This window comes from Sinocyclocheilus rhinocerous, unplaced genomic scaffold, assembly GCF_001515625.1.
Source record: "Sinocyclocheilus rhinocerous isolate Xijiao unplaced genomic scaffold, SAMN03320098_v1.1 scaffold914, whole genome shotgun sequence".
NCBI lineage: Eukaryota > Metazoa > Chordata > Actinopteri > Cypriniformes > Cyprinidae > Sinocyclocheilus > Sinocyclocheilus rhinocerous.
The window spans coordinates 109,161-129,977 of NW_015629521.1; the positions used below are offsets into that span (position 1 = coordinate 109,161).

The 20,817-nt window shown below is 36.3% G+C and overlaps 3 protein-coding genes across 3 annotated transcripts in view; 1 reads left to right on the forward strand and 2 right to left on the reverse strand.

The window, feature by feature from the left end:
• The window catches only part of LOC107739115 (amyloid beta A4 precursor protein-binding family B member 1-interacting protein-like), a 30,163-nt gene extending 12,625 nt beyond the window's left edge, over positions 1 to 17,538 (forward strand). The window contains exons 5-15 of the mRNA XM_016551120.1: positions 530 to 607; positions 3,862 to 4,021; positions 6,572 to 6,693; positions 7,886 to 7,960; positions 8,233 to 8,376; positions 8,564 to 8,674; positions 13,601 to 13,699; positions 14,174 to 14,297; positions 14,409 to 14,455; positions 16,477 to 16,549; positions 16,984 to 17,538. Of these exons, the coding sequence (XP_016406606.1) occupies positions 530 to 607; positions 3,862 to 4,021; positions 6,572 to 6,693; positions 7,886 to 7,960; positions 8,233 to 8,376; positions 8,564 to 8,674; positions 13,601 to 13,699; positions 14,174 to 14,297; positions 14,409 to 14,455; positions 16,477 to 16,549; positions 16,984 to 17,516 (1,566 nt within the window). The 3' untranslated portion in view covers positions 17,517 to 17,538. The remainder of the gene's footprint in view (positions 1 to 529; positions 608 to 3,861; positions 4,022 to 6,571; positions 6,694 to 7,885; positions 7,961 to 8,232; positions 8,377 to 8,563; positions 8,675 to 13,600; positions 13,700 to 14,173; positions 14,298 to 14,408; positions 14,456 to 16,476; positions 16,550 to 16,983) is intronic.
• LOC107739131 (uncharacterized) overlaps positions 1 to 17,920 on the reverse strand; it is a 40,220-nt gene extending 22,300 nt beyond the window's left edge. The window contains exon 1 of the mRNA XM_016551145.1: positions 17,903 to 17,920. The gene's annotated coding sequence lies outside the window, so the exon portion shown is untranslated. The remainder of the gene's footprint in view (positions 1 to 17,902) is intronic.
• The window catches only part of LOC107739132 (selenoprotein O-like), a 6,349-nt gene continuing 3,436 nt past the window's right edge, over positions 17,905 to 20,817 (reverse strand). Inside the window, exons 5-10 of the mRNA XM_016551146.1 lie at positions 19,382 to 19,463; positions 19,036 to 19,128; positions 18,862 to 18,941; positions 18,634 to 18,677; positions 18,183 to 18,262; positions 17,905 to 18,039 (exon numbers count right to left, since the gene is read on the reverse strand). Coding sequence (XP_016406632.1) covers positions 17,917 to 18,039; positions 18,183 to 18,262; positions 18,634 to 18,677; positions 18,862 to 18,941; positions 19,036 to 19,128; positions 19,382 to 19,463 — 502 coding nt within the window. The 3' untranslated portion in view covers positions 17,905 to 17,916. The remainder of the gene's footprint in view (positions 18,040 to 18,182; positions 18,263 to 18,633; positions 18,678 to 18,861; positions 18,942 to 19,035; positions 19,129 to 19,381; positions 19,464 to 20,817) is intronic.

The following is a 20,817-nucleotide window of genomic DNA, read 5'->3' on the forward strand; positions in this document are numbered from 1 at the left end:
ATCCAGACGTTTTTATAATGTAGATCAGCTCTGTTTTAAAATCTTAAGTGAGATACTGTACCTAACAAGCACTTGAAAGCATTACAGATGTACTTGTACTTCACCGATGTGAAGGCTGTTCTACAAGTTGGACAGCATAATTATATTGCCTTCCAAGAAGGATAGCATTACGTACATCCTTCTTTGGATCCCAGAATGCCTGGTGATATTTTGGAATATAGGCTACTGTACAAACATGAAACTATTTGTATGTATTTAATTCTAATTAATCACATTACTAGCTTAGCATCATGCTAACGTTAACTCTATACTGTGGAGCGTTCAAAATCAGACTCATCTGAGGTTTCTATTTCTGTTAAGATTCTCTGACCTCAGACTGCAAAACCAGACAACACTATACCGTCTTCCTTTGTCATTTTTATATCATATCTGCAGAGAGTCAAAGTAAACCTTGCATTTCCCATATGCAGAGCCCTATAACGTCACACTGACCCCGTGAAACCACAAACATCATTTTGTTCCCCCTCAGGACGAACTAGAGGAACAGATGAAAGCAGATAAGATCAAGCTTGCTTTGGAGAAGCTAAAGGAGGCCAAAGTGAAAAAGGTGAGAGATACAGTTGTTTTAATCATTTTCCCGTCTTGAATGGACTTGAATGATGTCAAGAATATTATTTATTGCAGTCAGGCACTGCTCATGTTGATTCATGCTGGCTTTGGCTATTCTAAAACAGCTGGAGACCGTTCCTAAATCCATTTATCAAGAATGTGAGTCATTTAACTGCAAAAATAAAGATGTTTTTCATGGCATCGTTCAATGCTGTAGGGTAGAAAATGCTGACTGCATTAGGTAGATAGATGAGAGGACATCCACCACACTGATCCATTTCTAAAAGAGTAATAACATCAGTCAGATCGGGGCATTCTGGAGCATGCCTGCACCCTGCTGAACGCTCTGACATCTTCCCTCTCGTGGAAGCCAAAGGAGGCCTTATGTAGGACAACCCTTAAGAGAAATCACAAACAACATCTGTTTAATCTAAATGGTCTCCCCTAGACCTTAGAATAAATAAAAAGAAACTGGAGATTTGCACCAACACACAACACAACATTTACTAAAGACATGCAGCTTATGCATTTGTTGGAGTTTCCCATTTCAGATGCAAAATGTATAGAAGAAGAACATTTAAATAAACGTAACATGATTTACTAAGGTTTGAAGTAGTTGATTTACTGGTATTTGGTTAGAAATTTGACTTTCAGACTTTAATTAGGTACCTTATCCCAAACAGCAGCCAATCAGCAAACAAAAAGTATTCTTACTAATTAGGGCTTCACGATAAATCGCATGCGATATTTAACGCGCATCTTGTCAGAAAGCCGGTTCTGTAATCATTTGTTTAGGGTTATCAGTTTAATATTGTGTCTGGATGCTCACTGGAAGTTCACTGGATGCGCAGCCGAGTCACAGACAGTAAACACAAGTAATAAATGTTTTCCCCATTATATTTCTGGCATACTCCATGCTCTTGCTATACCACAATAGGACAATGGATTTGGAAAGTTTGGTTTGATATGTGCAGTGTAACACAGTGTTAGAATATTGCAAATCATATTCTTTTGTAAATAGTTCCAATGTTCAAGCTTCTTTAGGTCTCTGCCTGGACTTGGACCTGACCCTCATCAAGTTTCTGTCTTGACTTAGACTCAACTATTTTCAGGTCTTTGTCTTAACTCAGGCTCAACCATCTTTAGGTTTTTGTCTTGACTCGGACTCAACCTTCTTTAGGTCTCTGCCTGGACTTGGACCTGACCCTCGTCAAGTTTCTGTCTTGACTCTGACTCAACAATTTTCAGGTCTTTGTCAACTCAGGCTCAACCATCTTTAGGTTTTTGTCTTGACTCGGACTCAATACATTTCAGGTCTGTCTTGACTTAGACTCAATCATCTTCTGGTCTCAGTCTTGACTCAGTCTAAACCTTTTTTTAGGTTTATGTCTTGACTCTGACTCAACACTTTTCAAGTCTGTGTCTTGACACAGACTCAGTCATCTCTTTAGATTTATGCTTGATTCAGACTCAACACTTTTTTAGGTCGTGGTCTAGAATTGGACTTGACCATCTTCAGATCTCTGTCTTAACTTGGACTCGACCATCTTCAGGTCTCGGTCTTGACTCGGACTCATCCCACTTTTGGTCTCATTTTTTGACTCAGACTTGCATGAGCTGGTCTCGACTACATAACTGTCCAAAATTATTGTTAGAAATGTATAGATCCATAATCATACTATCAACAATTGTCAACAATTTCATAGGTAATGTGTATTTTTTTTAGATCCATAATCATACTATCAACAATTGTCAACAATTGCATAAGTTATGTGTATTTTTTTAGATCCATAATCATACCATCAACAATTGCATAGGTTATGTGTATTTTTGTGTCTCGTAAAGTATCATGATAAAGTATCATGAAGACTAATCATTGTCTCTTGAGCAATAAAGGAGCAAGCTTTGAGCAATAATTGTTTGCAATAATAAGGCTCAGACTGCAAGAGGGATTAACATTCTGGTTTCTAATTAGTCTGGTTATAGGTTACATGAGCCACACTGATTTAATGCCTTCACTGTGTGATCTAAAGTTGGTTACTCAAATTGGTTTACCCATTGTACAGTATATGTTGTAACACTGATTACAGCAAGAATAATCATACCATCAACAATTGCATAGGTTATGTGTATTTTTGTGTTTCTCGTAAAGTATCATGATAAAGTATCATGAAGACTAACCATTGTCTCTTGAGCAATAAAGGAGCAAGCTTTGAGCAATAATTGTTTGCAATAATAAGGCTCAGACTGCAAGAGGGATTAACATTCTGGTTTCTAATTAGTCTGGTTATAGGTTACATGAGCCACACTGATTTAATGCCTTCACTGTGTGATCTAAAGTTGGTTACTCAAAGTGGTTTACCCAGTGTACAGTATATGTTGTAACAGTGATTACAGCAATAATATATTTAAAGTTGCAATGATAACTGAAACAATGTGGTCAGTACAAAACATGACTACAATCAAAATGAGACCATTTTGAATGCACTAAGCTACACTTTTAGCATGATTGTTGATATTCAAATTTCTCGATGAGCATTTTCACGCACCATTGCAGAGCCACACATTAAAGTTCTCTTTAAATGGATAGTTATTCCCATCCTTCCCATGTATTTCACAGAAAATGTATAAATCTATAAGACCATTTATATATCTGTCGTCAGTACAAAACATGACTACAATCAAAATGAGACCATTTTGAATGCACTAAGCTACACTTTTAGCATGATTGTTGATATTCAAATTTGTCGATGAGCATTTTCACGCACCATTGCAGAGCCACACATTAAAGTTCTCTTTAAATGGATAGTCATTCCCATCCTTCCCATGTATTTCACAGAAAATGTATAGATAAAATAGGTAAAGACCATTTATATATCTGTCTTCCAAACATTTGTGCATAGGTCCTGTTAAAAAGACCAGCATGGCTTGTCACCAGTGTGTGCTTATGTTAGGCTCCTACCAGGCTCATTAAAATATTTAGGTTTCAACTCAATTTTGTTTAGCCAGAAGTTCCACTTTGCAGAAAATTCTGACCAAGAACTGGATGACATCTTATGACCAACATAAACTGTAAAGCATCCAAACAGTTTGCGTTCTTTTACAGGGCATGCAAAGATTTTGTTGCACATATGTCAACAAACTATGCCATAATTCCAAACGTGCAGATGCAAATCACCACAAAAAACAAAATGCAGTTATGCTGTTAACTACAGTAAGCTTAACCTTGTTATTTATGGTTTGTTGTGATAGCTGGTCGTGAAAGTGGAGATTATGGACGGCAGCTCAAAGACTCTGATGGTGGATGAGAGACAAACAGTCAGAGATGTGATAGACAACCTGTTTGAGAAGACACATTGTGACTGCAATGTGGATTGGTCTGTGTGTGAGACCAACCCTGACTTACAGACTGGTGAGTATCATCCAGGTACACACAGACCTGCATGTCCTTTCAGTTGTCATCAGCTTTATAAGGCTGGATTTTGCAAAGATGATGAAGTGTGTTTTTACTGGCGTGCTGACAGCCAGGCTCCAGTGAGCTCACAGTACAGAGTTGACCTACCACTATACACATTCACTCTCATACACCAGATGACAGGTGGGTTTAATTTACTGCCCCAGACACCATCACTCAACCTCCCTATCATGAAGAAATACCGTCCTTATGATCGAAATCCCCAATTTCTCTTTCTCCATCTGCTGCGAGGCTTCATCTGCAGCCATTACCATATGTTTGCTTTCTGGCTGCCAAATTTGAGATGAATAGACTGGATTTATCTTGTGTTATTCCATTTGTTCTTATCCCTAGAGAAAAAGAAGTGGACCTGTGGTGTACTTTAAAACATATAAATATATTTAAAAACAAAAACGGTACTTGCAGATAATCTATTAATGGAATAAAAATGCCACCTAAGTGTACGTAAACATTGACTTAGCACACTTTCAAAGTTACAAAAGTTAATAAACATAGTCTTGAAAGTTTAATTGCAAGTAAATTTTTTTTATATACTTTTAACATTTCATATACACTACAAGTGCACATTTAGTGCACTTCTTTTTCACAAGAGAAAAGAACACATGGAATGGTGGAAACCAAATGTTATAGTTTAACAATTGGCACTTGAAAAACTTGCAATAGACCTCTTTATTGTCAAAAGTATTTGTCCCTCATGCTGCCTTCTATTGGCATCTCTCACTGAAAATGAACTGTCAATGCAATCTAACCAAAAGAACGTAACTCACCAGGATAAGTAACAGAGTCAAACTTTAACTCTGTTAAAGATCTTTGCTACACCCAGGTTCATTTTAGAGAAGCATCATCTTCGCATGATGATATTTCCTACTGTGAGTGACTTATAATCATGAGGGAACATCTAAACAGCTCTGACACACAGACACAGAATACTTTCATACTCTATTGCCATTTCTTGCTGTCTACATATACAGCTCTTCACCACCATCTACTCCCATCCATTAGAGTACTCTCATCGAGCTGAGGGACACAGGAAATCATACATACAGGGAAAATAGCTTCCATGTTATGCCTGTGAAGCAGACTCACACCATGGGTGTAATGCCAGTAACCACATCAAACATCAGACCACCCATAAGATCTCTTCATTCCAGTTTTTAATCAGTATATATACATATATATATATATATATATATACATACAGGGCCATCCTTAGCTGGCGCGGGGCCCGGTGCGAGGTAGGGAGCGGGGCCCCCCTCTGTCCGTTCGCGATTGCATTCCCTTAGGTCCCCCTCAGTTCGTTCACTGCGGGGCCCGGTGCAACCGCACCAGTTGCACCCCCTAAGGACGGCCCTGTATATGAGCAATATCACTCGAGTACGAGAGCGATACCGGCTCTATATCAGCATGGCTGTGATTAGGCCGAGTGCCAGAGACAATCACAGCCATGATACAAAATTGTGAAAGGGCGTTCCTGTAGCGATACCAGTACAATATCTCACGGTTCTCAACCAATCAGATTTGAGAACCAGAACGAACTGTTGTATAAATATATATATACCACAGTGTCTGGGTTGGCACCAATGCAATAGGAGGTGTGCACAGTAAAAACCCAGCATTTGGTTGTTGGTTAATGACTTTATGATAATCATTTTGGTAACACTTTAGAATAAGGAACACACATATTCACTTTTAATAAAGAGTTTTCCCTCAATAAACTCACAATTTGCTGCTTATTGGAAGTAAGGTAGTTGTTTGTAATAGTTATGTTTAGGTATTGAGTAGGGTTAGAGGATCTAGAATGTTTGTGCAGAATAAGGTATTAATATGTGCTTTACAAATACTAATAAACAGCCAGTATGCTAATAATATGCATGCTAATCAGCAACGAGTTAACTGTGTTCCCTAATCTAAAGTGTTACCATCATTAGTATTTCTGAAAACTGGATTTTTTCCTATTATTTTTCTGTTACTTTCAGGGGATCTTTCAGCCTCATTCCAGTAAATAAGCCAAAGTAATGTTAAGTTAACTGTTTAAAAAAGAAAACAGCCTACACCAGTTACTTTCAGAGGAAGTTCTGCCCTATATTTGAGTTTGCTGTGTACTTCTCATGCTTTAAAGCACATCCAGACAGCTGTTTCAGGCAGCCAAGACCATGTCCTGTCTAGTTGAATAGGGAAATTATTAAATTATTACAGATGTAACTACAGGTTTTTTTTATTTTTATTATTTAAGTACAATGTAAAAACCTGTATGTACACAATAAGTGCATTGTATCAAATCATTAATTTAAATTTGAAGTATAGTAGTTAAGGCCACCTATTATAAAGTGGGACCAAATATTTTAAGTTGCTGTGGATAAAAGTGTTTGTCAAATGAATCTTTACAGAACTTGTGCATGAGTTTGAGGGGGTGGTATTGATTATCAATATTTAGTTATAAAAGGGACAAAAATAATGACATTTGAACTGAGTTTGAACTTTCCACAGAACGGGGGTTTGAGGACCATGAGAACCTTGTGGAGCCTCTTTCTACATGGACAAGGGACACTGAAAACAAAGTGCTTTTTCAGGAGAAAATAGACAAGTATGAAGTGTTCAGAAACCCTCAGGCAAGTGTTTGGACAGATATTTGTGCTTCTTGATGATACAAATTAAATTACTAATAAATAGCTAATACTTTAGGGACCAGTTCTCACTATTATCAGGCTGCTTATAGCATAATGGCTGTGTATTTGTACTTATAAAGCACATATGAATGCCTTATTTTGCATGATTCTTCTACATCCCTTAATCTTACCCCATACACTCTAAAAAATGCTGGGTTAAATATAACCCAGCGCTGGGTTAAAAAGGGACAAACCCAGCTGTTGGGTTGTTTTGACCCAGCGGTTGGGTTGTTTTGAACCCAATCGCTGGGACAAAACAACCCAATAGCTGGGTTTGTCCCTTTTTAACCCAGCATTTTTTAGAGTGTACCTAAACTTAACTAGTACCTCGCTAACTACTAATAAGCAGCAAATTAGTTATTGAGGCAAACATCGTAGTTAATAGCACACTCTAAAAAATGCTGGGTTGTTTCAACCCAACTTTGGGTCAAATATGGACTAACCCAACTTTTGGGTTAAAAATTTTATAAAAAAATTTAACCCAACAGCTGGGTTAGTCCATATTTGACCCAAAGTTGGGTTGAAACAACCCAGTATTTTTTAGAGTGTAAAAATTGGTCACTAAACTAAAGTGTGACCAATAAATAACTTAAACCAAACGTGCTACAAATAGTGGATACTTTTCCCTTTCCTTTGCTTGTACACTCTAAAAAATGCTGGGTTGAATACAACCCAGTGCTGGGTAAAATAGGAACAAACCCAGCAATTGGGTTGTTTTGACCCAGCGGGTGGGCTACTACCCAGAAGGTTGGGTTAAACATTTAACCAAATCGCTGGGTCAAAACAGCCCAATTGCTGGGTTTGTCCCTATTTAACCCAGCACTGGGCTGTATTTAACCCAGCATTTTTTTAGAGTGTAATAACTGTGACATTTCTAACACTAAAACAACTCCTTTTCTATAACTTCTCTATTTCTTGTGCCCAGTAAGTTCACTGAAAATGGAACAGAAATTAGAAAAGCAGTTAATCTCAGCACATTGAGTTTTCTCTAATTGTAGAAATCTAGAAGTGGCCATTTGTGTAGAAAGATCTGTCTTTAAAGGTGCCTCATGACATACATGAATACTTAATGATTAATTACTGAGATTCTGCTGAATGCTAATCAACATTAAGTGCATTCCAATTTCTTTTACAGAATTTTTATTTGTGGAAAAAGGATAAGAAATCTCTAAAGGACATGAAAGACAAAGACAAAGAACAGCTTCTGGAGGTGCGTCTGGCTTTAACTTTGATATAATTGAGAGGCTTTATCTAAAGATACAGATGAAGACATTTATCAAAAGAAATGTAATGGTGTCATATTTATCATCATAACCGAACACTCTTGATCAAGTAATGCAGGTCTTAACAAGTCTGATCCAATTTCGACATAATCACCCTCATGTCATTCCAGTGTGTGTTCTGCAGAAATCGATATGGAACAACCTGAGTGTAAGCGAATGATCAAAGTCTTCATGTCTGGTTCTGCATTTCTGGGTGTAGGAGAACTTCTGTGGAGCCTCCGTCATTGTGCCTGACCTGGAGGGTGTTCTGTATCTGAAGGAGGATGGCAAGAAATCCTGGAAACAGCGCTACTTCCTGCTGCGGGCCTCTGGATTGTATTACTCACCCAAAGGCAAGACAAAGGTCAGCTTAGGCAATCCAGACAGAAAAACATACAGTGTATTTTGACCAGACATGGAGTTCAGACAAATCCTCACTCATTAAGCTCAATGTACATTGCATTGCTATAGTCCTAAATAATAACTGGCTTGGTGAAAAGGTCAAGCAACTACATTTCGGTGAGTAATGGGTTTTTCTCTGTCTTCATCAGGCTTCACGGGATCTTGTGTGCTTGGTGCAGTTTGATAATGTCAACGTCTACTACTGCAAAGAATACAGAATCAAATACAAAGCACCAACAGACCACTGCTTCATTCTTAAGGTACGGTTTCAGCCCAATGTTTTGAAAAAGAAACGCATCTAATTGAATTGAATGTGCACTTTTAATGTACTTGAAATTTGGAAACATATACAGTACACACACACCCCAGGCTAAAAAAGTACCATCATGTACTTAAAGTGCTCTATTTTCGCGCACTAATTTAGTACTTAATATACTAAAAATGATTCTTTAGTACTGCTTATGAAATATGAAGTAACATGCGCTTTTAACATACTATCTCTGTATTTAAAAAATGTATTTAGTCACCACTTGAGTGTACTAGTGTATGAAAGATGGGTTCAAGTGTACTACAAGTGGTAACTAAATAATTTTTTTTAAATACAGAGATAGTATATATGTTAAAAGCGCATTTTATTCATGGTGTCCCAAAATAGCACAGTTGTTTACACTTAGTTGATCTTAAGTTTATCTTAAGAAGTAAAGAATCATTTTTAGTATATTAAGTACAAAATTAGTGTGCGAAAATAGAGCACTTTAAGTACATTATGGAAGTGTACTTTTTTTAACCTGGTATATATATATATATATATATATATATTGTTCAATATATTAAATCTGTACTTGCAGATAATATAATATTAATGACAAAAGAGGCTGCTTAAGTGTACTTGTTTCAAGTAAGTGTTTCAATAATCTTTTGTTGTGCTTTAAAGAAATACACTTATTTTGATGTGTTGACTAACTCACTAAAGCACATGTAAAGTACTTGACTATAACTGTAGTGTTATATTTGATATTTATTTGATATTACTTTTAATGTTAATATATGTTAATATACTAAGCTGCAACAATATGATTCAAATGTGTAATGTCAAATATATTTAAATACATAATACAAGTACACATTTTTAAAGATGTGGTACAATATACAAGTTTTATATATTAATGTGACCATGGACCACAAAACCAGTCTTAAGTTTCAATTTTTTTAAATTGAGATTTATAGACCATCTGAAAGCTGAACAAATAAGCTTTCCATTGATGTATGGTTTGTTAGTATAGGACAATATTTGGCCGATATACAACTATTTGAAAATGTGGAATCTGAGGGTGCAAAAAAAATCTAAATATTGAGAAAATTGCCTTTAAAGTTGTCCAGATAAAGTCCTTAGCAATGCATATTACTAATCAAAAATGAAGTTTTGATATATTTACTGTAGTAAATTTTCTAAATATCTTCATGGAACATGATCTTTCCTTAATATTCTAATGACTTTTGGCATAAATAATTTACATGCAATGTATTTTTGGCAATTGCTATAAATATACCCCAGCGACTTAAGATTGGTTTAGTGGTCCAGGGTCATATAATAATATATATAAAAAAAATGTGTATATATATATATATATATATATATATATATATATATATATATATAGTTCAATATATTAAATCTGTACTTGCAGATAATATAATATTAATGACAAAAGAGGCTGCTTAAGTGTACTTGTTTCAAGTAAGTGTTTCAATAATCTTTTGTTGTGCTTTAAAGAAATACACTTATTTTGATGTGTTGACTAACTCACTAAAGCACATGTAAAGTACTTGACTATAACTGTAGTGTTATATTTGATATTTATTTGATATTACTTTTAATGTTAATATATGTTAATATACTAAGCTGCAACAATATGATTCAAATGTGTAATGTCAAATATATTTAAATACATAATACAAGTACACATTTTTAAAGATGTGGTACAATATACAAGTTTTATATATTAAAGTATTATTTTATATATAATCTTTATACATTTAAATGTGTGCTTAATTTTTCACAAAGGCATACGTTTTAGTCAAGTTTTAAACTAATTTTCTTCCTAACACACACTCTGCAACACTGGATTTATTTAAATATTGAAAACGATGTATATAAAATGTTTCTTCACTAAATATAATGTAACTACATACTGTATGTAGTGTTGCATGAACATATATCTGCATTACCAGTACCTGTGTATAACAGGTTTGTTTTGCAACACTTGAGTTCTCAACTATGTTAACAGAGCTCACAGAGTGATATATTTGTACAGTAGTTAGTTCCTGATTTATTACACATATGTAAAAAGAAGCAAAAGTAGCTGTTCCAAGCCTAATATGGTCTATTGTTTCCAGTGTCTGTTTTAGAGCAACTTGTGTTTTGCAAAAAATATTGTAATAATACAGAGAAGCTTCAAATATCTCATATTTTAAAGGAATATGGTCATTTATGTTTACACAAATTTTCTTGACATGTTTGTTTATAAGCAAGGATCAATTTAATAGTAATTTTAATTGCAATAAATACATAAATAAATCAACAAACACTCCCCTTTCTATAAAATACACTGAATTGTGACATGGACATTTTTAAAACCAAAGCAGAACTTTTCATAGACATGGAAATTAGCAGTAGAAACAGGCAGAATAACTAGGGTTGTGGTACTTGTTTTCCTGTTGTTTTTCCAGAGTCTAAGCTGAGATTTAGAGGTGTTTACTAACTTGAAATCAAACTGAAAAAAGGCTCTCTGTCCTCATTCTGTGGATAATGCAAAGAAATTGTGCTTCTGGACTTTGGGCCCTAAATCAAATCCTCGTTTTAAAATGCTGTTCTATCAGCAGTAGTCATGGACATGAAAGCAGACATAAAAGACGTGAGGCTCATAGGACCAGAAGCTGTAAATCACATCCCTCTAAAAGCATCCATTTCCCCCTGAGATAACAAGAAGGAGTGGTGCAATGGTGTGACCGGGTCAGAGGTTTGAAGATGACCTTACTGCAACCCTTCAAAATGCTCCACTGGTCCAAAACTACATCCCCGAATGAAAATCCTATTTAATTACTAATGTAGTAAAAATGGCAGACCTCGTCCCCGGCCAGTGTTAAGGGGCAACCTCAGCTTTTTAAGTCATGTGCCATAATAACAAGGGATCTTTAGGTACTGCCGGCAGTAGGGCATTTATCTGATATTTACGCACCATAAATCTGCTTGGTTCTCTTTTATACATGTCCACTAAAAGACCACTACTTAAGCTGGTAGGTGTAACTTCCAAACCCTGGGCTGCTAAACATAAATTGTGCAATAATTATTTCAAGGTGTGTCTCCTGTATGCCTACTGCTTTAATATATAATAATTAACTAAATGACTACCCCCAAAGATAAAAGCCAATGTGTTGCATTTGAACTTCCAGAATGCAGGAAGTGGTTGGCGAAGCATCTTTTCCTGCTTAGTGAGCGTGGATGAGAGCTGACATTAGCTGTAGCAACACAAAACATAAAGGGATAGGGGTTTGAAGATTCACGAAAGGTCAATATTTTTAGGTAGCAAGGCAAGTAGCTAAATTCAAGGAACAGTACAGTATTTCATACAAAAACATTTTATGGTAAAGAACTTTGAACGCTACATTTTGTGTGAAGCTTATCTATAGAGACAGTTTGGTCTGCCATATTGCAATGTTACATTTATCATAAAATATATTACATTTATCATAAAATACATTTTTGAATTCATCTATTTTTATTGAAGCTAAATTGCTTTCAGATATATCTGACATACATTATAAAAATCAGATATACGTTCTAAAAATCTATCAGAAAATACAAACCAGAGTGTCTTCAACATAACAATAATAATAATAATAATAATGCCATGTTTCCTAAAGATACTACCTAGTGGAGGTACATATAATGAGAACTACAGAGGGCCTAAAAGCAAGCCCTGTGGCACTCACCACTACCTTATCTATATTTGGTTCATACAGCATGGTAGCATGGTTCTCAAGCCTTTCCAAATGGATATTTTATTCTTTTAGTCTATGGTCTAGTAGCCTACCACAAGCAGAGAAAGTTCAAAACTTTTGTGTGTGTGTGTGTGTGTTTGTTCAGACCATGCAGTTTTCAGAGCTTGTCTGTAATTAAAGTCTTTGCACACAATTTAAAATAACTCAAACTTAGTTTTCTTCAGTCTACACTGTTACATTGTCTGTACTTCTCCTAAGAATGTGTATAAGAGGTGAAAGTGTGAATATTGGTTAATTGTTCTACTAATTTTAAATGAGGCTAAAGATTCTCGTTGGACAAAGTAATGATAACTTCACTTTTGAATAAAAAGCTATTTTACCAACATCAATCCACAGGAGACAAAAATACCTTACTGTATACATGATTATAACAAAACCAGGTCCACTGACATGGTAACCTCTTGCTAAGGAAGCATGACAAATCATCAAACTGATTTGTAATACTTTCCAAGGGTGTTTCAGGCTATGTCTAAGTTAGGATTGTCTGTGTTTTAAGTTAGTCAAGCAATTGGGAAATAAAATGCAAACATGATAAAATGCAATACATGATGTAGATCCAAAGATAAACCTAGTGACTCAGACTATGCTCCAACAGAAAAGGACATGCATTATTTGCACAACTTGTGCAATAATTCAACATCATCAAGTACAACATTGTCTATGCCTCTTTTAGCAATATTGATGACTAATCCTAATGTATGGAATTAGAGGGGCGATGGCAATCAAAATTGTGATTGTATTGTGCCATCTACTGTCTCTGCTATGCAACTGCAGTTCAATAATAATGTTAATATCCCCAACTGTCTATTTGGAGAAAGACTAATATGATCAAAACAGAACTAATTTTGAATACCCTTAATAATTTGTTACCAAACCAAACCAAAGAGAAAAACACAAACAACAAAGTGTATTTTCAGGAAAATGTACAATGGTACTAGAACAAGAAGATATTTTAAAGATACAACATCTGAAAAATACTAAGTGGTTTCACAAATCATCAGGGAATTATGTGGAATGTCATAGGGAATACAACCAAATTAAGTGTTATTAGGTATCTTGGCCTTGTCAGATGTTTATATCAGAGTACACAGTGGTTGATATGGTTACTGTGATCTGTTTTTCAGCATCCTCAGATTCAAAAAGAATCACAATACATCAAGTATCTGTGTTGTGATGATGAGTGGACCATGACTCTGTGGGTGACTGGAATACGTATTGCAAAGGTGAGCGGAAACCAAGCCACAGCGCATGCATTTGTAAATATTTATAAAGTAGATAATGATAAATCCAAAGAAGACATGAAGCATTGGCATTAGAAATTCTAGTTTACAATACAAATATGTACACTGTAAACTTTAGCTATGTTGTGTTCGGTTCTATTGTTGAACTTTGTCTTGGGTATTAAATTAATAGTTCACCCAAAAATGAAACCATTTACTCACCCTCAAGTTGTTCCAAAAGGAGATATTTTGAAGAATGCTGGTAACTGAACATTTGCTGGTACCCATTGGCAACCCAATGGCTACAAGCATCTATTTGGTTATCTTATTTTGTGTTCAACAGAAGAAAGAAACTCAAACAGATTTGGAACAACTTGACAGTCAGTAAATGATGACAGAACTTTCATTTTGGGTTGAACTATCCCTTTAAGTTCTTCTAGTATTAACGGTCTTGTTTTGTCATGATTTCTTTCATAGTATGGTAAGCAGTTATATGACAACTACAAGGCTGCTGTGAGGAAAGCTGCAGGCTCTGCAACATGGGCTAACCGCACTATCCAGGCCTCCTCCAGTGCATCGACACCCTCCCCTACACCTAAAGGTAGAGATAATGGAGCTCAACAGACCATCATAAAATGTATCATTGATCTTGCTATATTAACATGTTAAATGATTTTGAGGACATTTAGAAAGGCTTGTATATATCTTTCAGCCAAAGCTGCAAATGGACATGCTCCTCAGCCTGCAGTGGAGACCAAGGTACCTCTCAATCTATCAGCTGTTTTAGTAATGGAGAACATGGTTAAAAAAAATGCGCTTATCACTAATATTATCGGTAACACTTTAGTATAGGGACCAGTTCTCACTATTAGCTATTTGCTTATTAACATGCCTATTATTAAAGGGTTAGTTCACCCAAAAATGAATATTCTGTCATTAAAGGATTAGTTCACTTTCAAATTAAAATTTCCTGATAATTTACTCACCCCCATGTCATCCAAGATGTTTACGTCTTTCTTTCTTCAGTCGAAAAGAAATTAAGGTTTTTGATGAAAACATTCCAGGATTATTCTCCTTATAATGGACTTCAATGAAGAAGTCAGTTGAAGGTCAAAATTACAGTTTCAGTGCGGCTCTACACAATACCAGACGAGGAATAAGGGTCTTATCTAGCGAAACGATCGGTCATTTTCAAAAAAAAAAAAAAAGTGTATGCTTTATAATCAAAAATGCGCGCCTTGCACTGCTCTGCGATGCACGTCCATGACTTCACGTAATACGTAATTACATTGAAAAGGTCACGCTTGACGTAGGCGGAAGTAAGGTTTCAAAAGATTTAAACATCCAGGATACGCACATGAAGTGACCATTTTAAACGATAAACTGACACAAAGACATTTGAATATGTGTCATTGAACATACAACAACTTTTGAACGGTCCTCCTTTACATTTGTAAACACTGAGTCGGTACTTCCGCCTACGTCAAGCTTGACCTTTTCAACGTACTTACGTATTACGTGAAGTCATGTACGTGCATCGCAGAGCAGTGCAAGGCGCATTTTTGTTTATAAAGCATTTTTTTTTTTTTTAGAAAATGACCAATCGTTTCGCTAGATAAGAGCCTTATTCCTCGTCTGAAGCTGCACTGAAACTGTAATTGTGACCTTCAACCGTTTGGTAGCCGTTGAAGTCCACTATAAGGAGAATAATCCTGGAATGTTTTCATCAAAAACCTTAATTTCTTTTCGACTGAAGAAAGAAAGACGTAAACATCTTGGATGACATGGGGGTGAGTAAATTATCAGGAAATTTTAATTTGAAAGTGAACTAATCCTTTAATTACTCCCTCCCATGTCCTTCCAAACCCATAAGACCTTTGTTCATCTTTGTTCAACACAAATTAAGATATTTTTGATTAAATCCGAGTACTCTCAGACCCTCCATAGACAGCAACACAACTGATATGTTCCCAGGTCCAGAAACGTAGCAAGGACATCAGTAAAATAGTCCATGTGACATCAGAGGTCCATCCGTAATTTTACGAAGCTACGAGAATATTTTTTGTGCGCAAAGAAAACAAAAATAATGACTTATTGTGGAAAGAGTATCATGAAGTATGCTTGCTTCCGCTTCATGTAAATGACACATGTGCATGGCGCTGCTGCTTAGCTGTCTGATTAATAAAAATAAAAAAAATCTTAATTTGTGTTCCGAAGATGTGAATGTGAATGTCTTACGGGTTTGGAACAACATGAGGATGAGTAATTAATGACATAATATTCATTTTTGGGTGAACTAATCCTTTAACATTTTGGCTGTTTAGTAGTACTTATAAAGCACATATTTTGCATGACCATATTCTACATCCCTAATCCTACCCAATACCTAAACTTAACAACTACCTTACTAACTATTAATAAGCAGCAAATTAGTAGTTTATTAAACAAAAGTCGTAGTTAATGGTTTGTTAATAGCGAGAACTGGACCTTCAAATAAAGTGTGACCAATATTATCTTATTAATGGTGTTTTGAAGTCATGAAAATTAAAGTACTTTTTAAGTACTGAACTTTTATTTCATTAATATTATATTTTCTGCAAGTAAAGATAAAATATAATTTTTAAGACTTGAAGTACACTGCAAGTGCACATTCAGTACAATTAGGCACACTTCTTTTTCACAAGGCTATATATGGTTCCTTGAGAGCTGTTTTAATCTTCTTGTAATGTCATGATTTATTTAGAGTTCTCCTGAATGTTATTTTTGGTTTGTTTTTGAAGGGTTCTGGCAACCAAACATCTTTTCCACCACCTCCGCCTTCAATGGAAATCCTGCCTCCTCCACCACCTGACCACATGTTCTAATCCTACCCAATACCTAAACTTAACAACTACCTTACTAACTATTAATAAGCAGCAAATTAGTAGTTTATTAAACAAAAGTCGTAGTTAATGGTTTGTTAATAGCGAGAACTGGACCTTCAAATAAAGTGTGACCAATATTATCTTATTAATGGTGTTTTGAAGTCATGAAAATTAAAGTACTTTTTAAGTACTGAACTTTTATTTCATTAATATTATATTTTCTGCAAGTAAAGATAAAATATAATTTTTAAGACTTGAAGTACACTGCAAGTGCACATTCAGTACAATTAGGCACACTTCTTTTTCACAAGGCTATATATGGTTCCTTGAGAGCTGTTTTAATCTTCTTGTAATGTCATGATTTATTTAGAGTTCTCCTGAATGTTATTTTTGGTTTGTTTTTGAAGGGTTCTGGCAACCAAACATCTTTTCCACCACCTCCGCCTTCAATGGAAATCCTGCCTCCTCCACCACCTGACCACATGTTGCCTCCTCCTCCTCCCAACACAGCCAAAGTTAACAAGTTTCCTCCTCCACCTCAATTCCCACAATCCTCCTTCCCACCTCCCCCCATGGATGACCTGCCTCCTCCACCACCTCCTCCAGAAGATGCCGAGCTGCCCCCTGACTTCCTGCCTCCACCACCACCTAGTTTGACATCTAACGGGGGAGAAGCGCTCCCACCACCACCTCCAGACCCCTTTGCGTCTCTTCCACCACCTCCTTCTGCTCCCCAAAACTTTGCATCTGCAGGTGGAGCACCGCCACCACCTCCACCTCCACCTCCACCTCCAACCCCAGCTCCTGCACCGGCTGCCCACAAACCCCACGACTCCGTCAGAAAAGTGGCTCCACCTCCACTAAAGAGGACTACACCTCAACTAACAGCGCCATCAGGTGGCGACTTCATGTCAGAACTGATGACAGCAATGCAGAAAAAGCGCAGTCACCAATGAACTTGAAGACAGACAGAGCTAATTGACATGTTTTTATAGTTGGACTGAGGAACTGACCCCCGACCGGTTTTTGGTGTGGCATTAGGACAAATTGGATGCTTTAATTTTTTTGTTGTTTGAAATGTTTTTATTACACCACAAAACTAAAAATGTGTAAATACTTTGTTCTTATGCAGCTACTTAGATTATATACTGTATGTATTACAAATATGCTATATCATCATTGCTAATGAAATGTCAGTAAATATGGTCTTGCAAAGTTAACTGTTAAACAGATTCTGGCAGGCCTTACTGAGTTCTTATTTAGATGCATGATGCAAAGTTTCACATGCTTGTGTAGAACTGCAGAATGTTTTGATGCAAATGAATGTTCAAGTTATGCTTACATTGAGAAAATAGATTAGGAAGAACAGCTGACCCTCAGCTGCTGAGTCCAGGATGGAGGTTTACTGGAGTATCCGGCTCTCTCAGCCTCCTCCTGCTCCACAAACGGCTCTGTTAGAGTCTTCTGCAACAGCGCCACCTAGAAATACATCATAAGAAATTCTATCACATATAAAAAATAATAGTCTGCCTGAAAATAGTAGATTTTATGTATAATTGTCTGGCCTACAGTACATTTCAAAGTAACATATTAAAGCAAAAGTTCATCACATGTAGTCATACCTCTGAAAAGTCATTTTTCTCTGCTTTTCTGATAGCAGATTCAGCCATCCAGTTCCTCAATACATACCGAGGGTTGACTCCTGAACAATAAAAACAAAGCAGTCAACACACATAACAACATATACAACATAACACATAACAACATTACCATTCAAAAGTTTAGCGTCAATAATTGCAATGATGCTGACAGTAATGGTGCTGAAAATTCACCTTTGCCATCACAGGAATCAATAAAATTTTTAAATATCAAAATAGAAAACCCTATAATATTATTTCACTATATTACTCTTTTCACTTTTGGTCAAACAAATGCAGCCTTGGTGAGCATATAAGACTTCTATCAATAGCATTCTAAAAAAAAATAAAAAATTACGGACTCCAAACTTTTGAATGGTAGTTTGCCATAGCATACTGTAATGTAACAATATATACAACATAGACCAAAAAATACCTTGCATTCTGTGCTGACGTGCTGCATCTGAGTCACTTTTCATCCTTTAAGAGAGAGAGATTAACACATCGAGAGATGTTCATTTCAATGCTCTAATGCAGTGTTTCCCAACCTTTTTTTAGTCGCGGCACCCTTTGGAAATTTTAACAAACTTGTGGCACCCTACAAAATTAATTTTGTCACAATATTTGAATTTCTAACTGCGAGTGTAGATTGCAGCAATGTTACCTTGACAGACGCTTTAAATACAGCTGAACCCAGTCTCTGAAATACTCATGTGATAAGAGGTCTGACAGAGCCCACATTGACTGTTAAGAGAGACACGGTTAATGGACTGAAATCATTATTATATAAATCATGGATGTTGCAGCTGCTGTGGGTGTGAATGGAGTGGAAATGTACCGGAGGAAAGGATCCCGTCTGAAGCTGGGACAGAGTGACTTCACTCAGCTGTCTGAAAGTCATGGTGAAGTCTGCTCCAGTGTCCTCCATCAGCTTAAATCAACACATCACACACCATACATTATACATTTAATTCTACAATGTTATACGTGTAATTCTACTCTTTGTGTTTACTGCAGTTATTACAACAGGACACTGAACTTTATTTGATAGATTTGGTCATTTAATACCGTATGGAATTTAAAAAAATCTAACAGTAAAAGTTTTTAGTAAAAAATGAAAAAATGTTTATAAATAAATGAATATATATTTCTCTCTCTCACACACACACACAGCTAATATTTACCTTTAGAAGAAATGCAATCACATATGAATCCTCTTCTTGATTTCCCAGAAAGCCTAACTTTGCTTTGAACAGTTCATGGAATCTGTAACAAAATTAGAAGAATTCGATTAGAAATAAATCGGAGATTAATACAGTGTTCCTAAACTGAGATATGTTCATTGTTCAGCTGCATGCTTAAATGAATAGTTCACCCCAAAAAAAAAAAAAATTGCCATACGTTTACTCACTCTCAGGTCATCCAAGATGCAGGTGACTTACTTTCTTCAGCAGGACACTGAAGATGATTTTTAGCTGATTCATAATATGCAAGTCAATGGGTACCGTCACATTGAGAGTCTAAAAAGCTGTTACAGGAAAAACTAAATTAATACTTGTAGCTTCTGATGATATATTAAGGCCTTATGAAGCAAAACAATTGATCTGTGCAAGAAACTGAAGATTATTTACAACATTATATACCTGTACTCCATAGCCTCAGGCAAACAGCATTGGAGCTCAAGGTTTCTGTTGCATGATTATGCATGCGTGGTAGCAAATTCATGTGTGAAGTGATGCCATTGTTGTTCACAACAGAGAGGGAGGACACGTGTGCATACCTCAATATATCACCAGACGCCACAGGCATTACTTTTGTGTTTCCTGTAACTGCTTTTTGTGACGGCACCCATTACCTTGCAGATTATGAATAAACAAGGACCATGGGTTCAGCTAAAAATCATCTTTACTGTTCTACTGAAGAAAGTCACCTATATCTTGGATGGCCTGAGCATGAGTAAATTAAAAGAAAATGTAAATTTTTTGGTGAACAATTCCTTTAAACATTGTGTAATGCCGAGTTCACACTGCACGATTTCAGCCCGATTTTTCACTCGCCGACAGGTTTTGCGAAATCGCCGACAAATGCCCGAAATCGGAGGCAAATCGGTGCTCGTTCACGCGAGAGACAATCACGCAGTGTGAATTATCAAAGACGCGATCTGAGGGAATCGCCGATGCGTCGCCGACGGCCGTGAAATATTTGGCATGCTAAATATCTGGAGCAGTCTGCGATTCACAATCACGCTGTGTGAAATGAGCTCTGACCGAAAACTACATCGGCGATGACCTACAGCCAATGAGAGACCAAGATACAGGGCAGCGGGAAGTTCGGGGAGGAGTTATAGACCAGAATATCAGTATTTTAATAGATATATGAACAATTATATCATACAGAAACAAGCACAAACATTTGCTTGACCAGCCACAACATCAGCATAACAGTTACTGCAAAATTATTTACCTCCAACTCTCTCTGCAGAACACCCAATCCCTGTTCCCTGCATCTCCCTCCTGCATAATCTGTTTTTCTTTTTCTCCTTGTAGCCGGAAATCAGCTCACAGACAATTTGCCGGCTATATACAGTATATATTTTTTTTAATAATTACAGTCTTGCTCG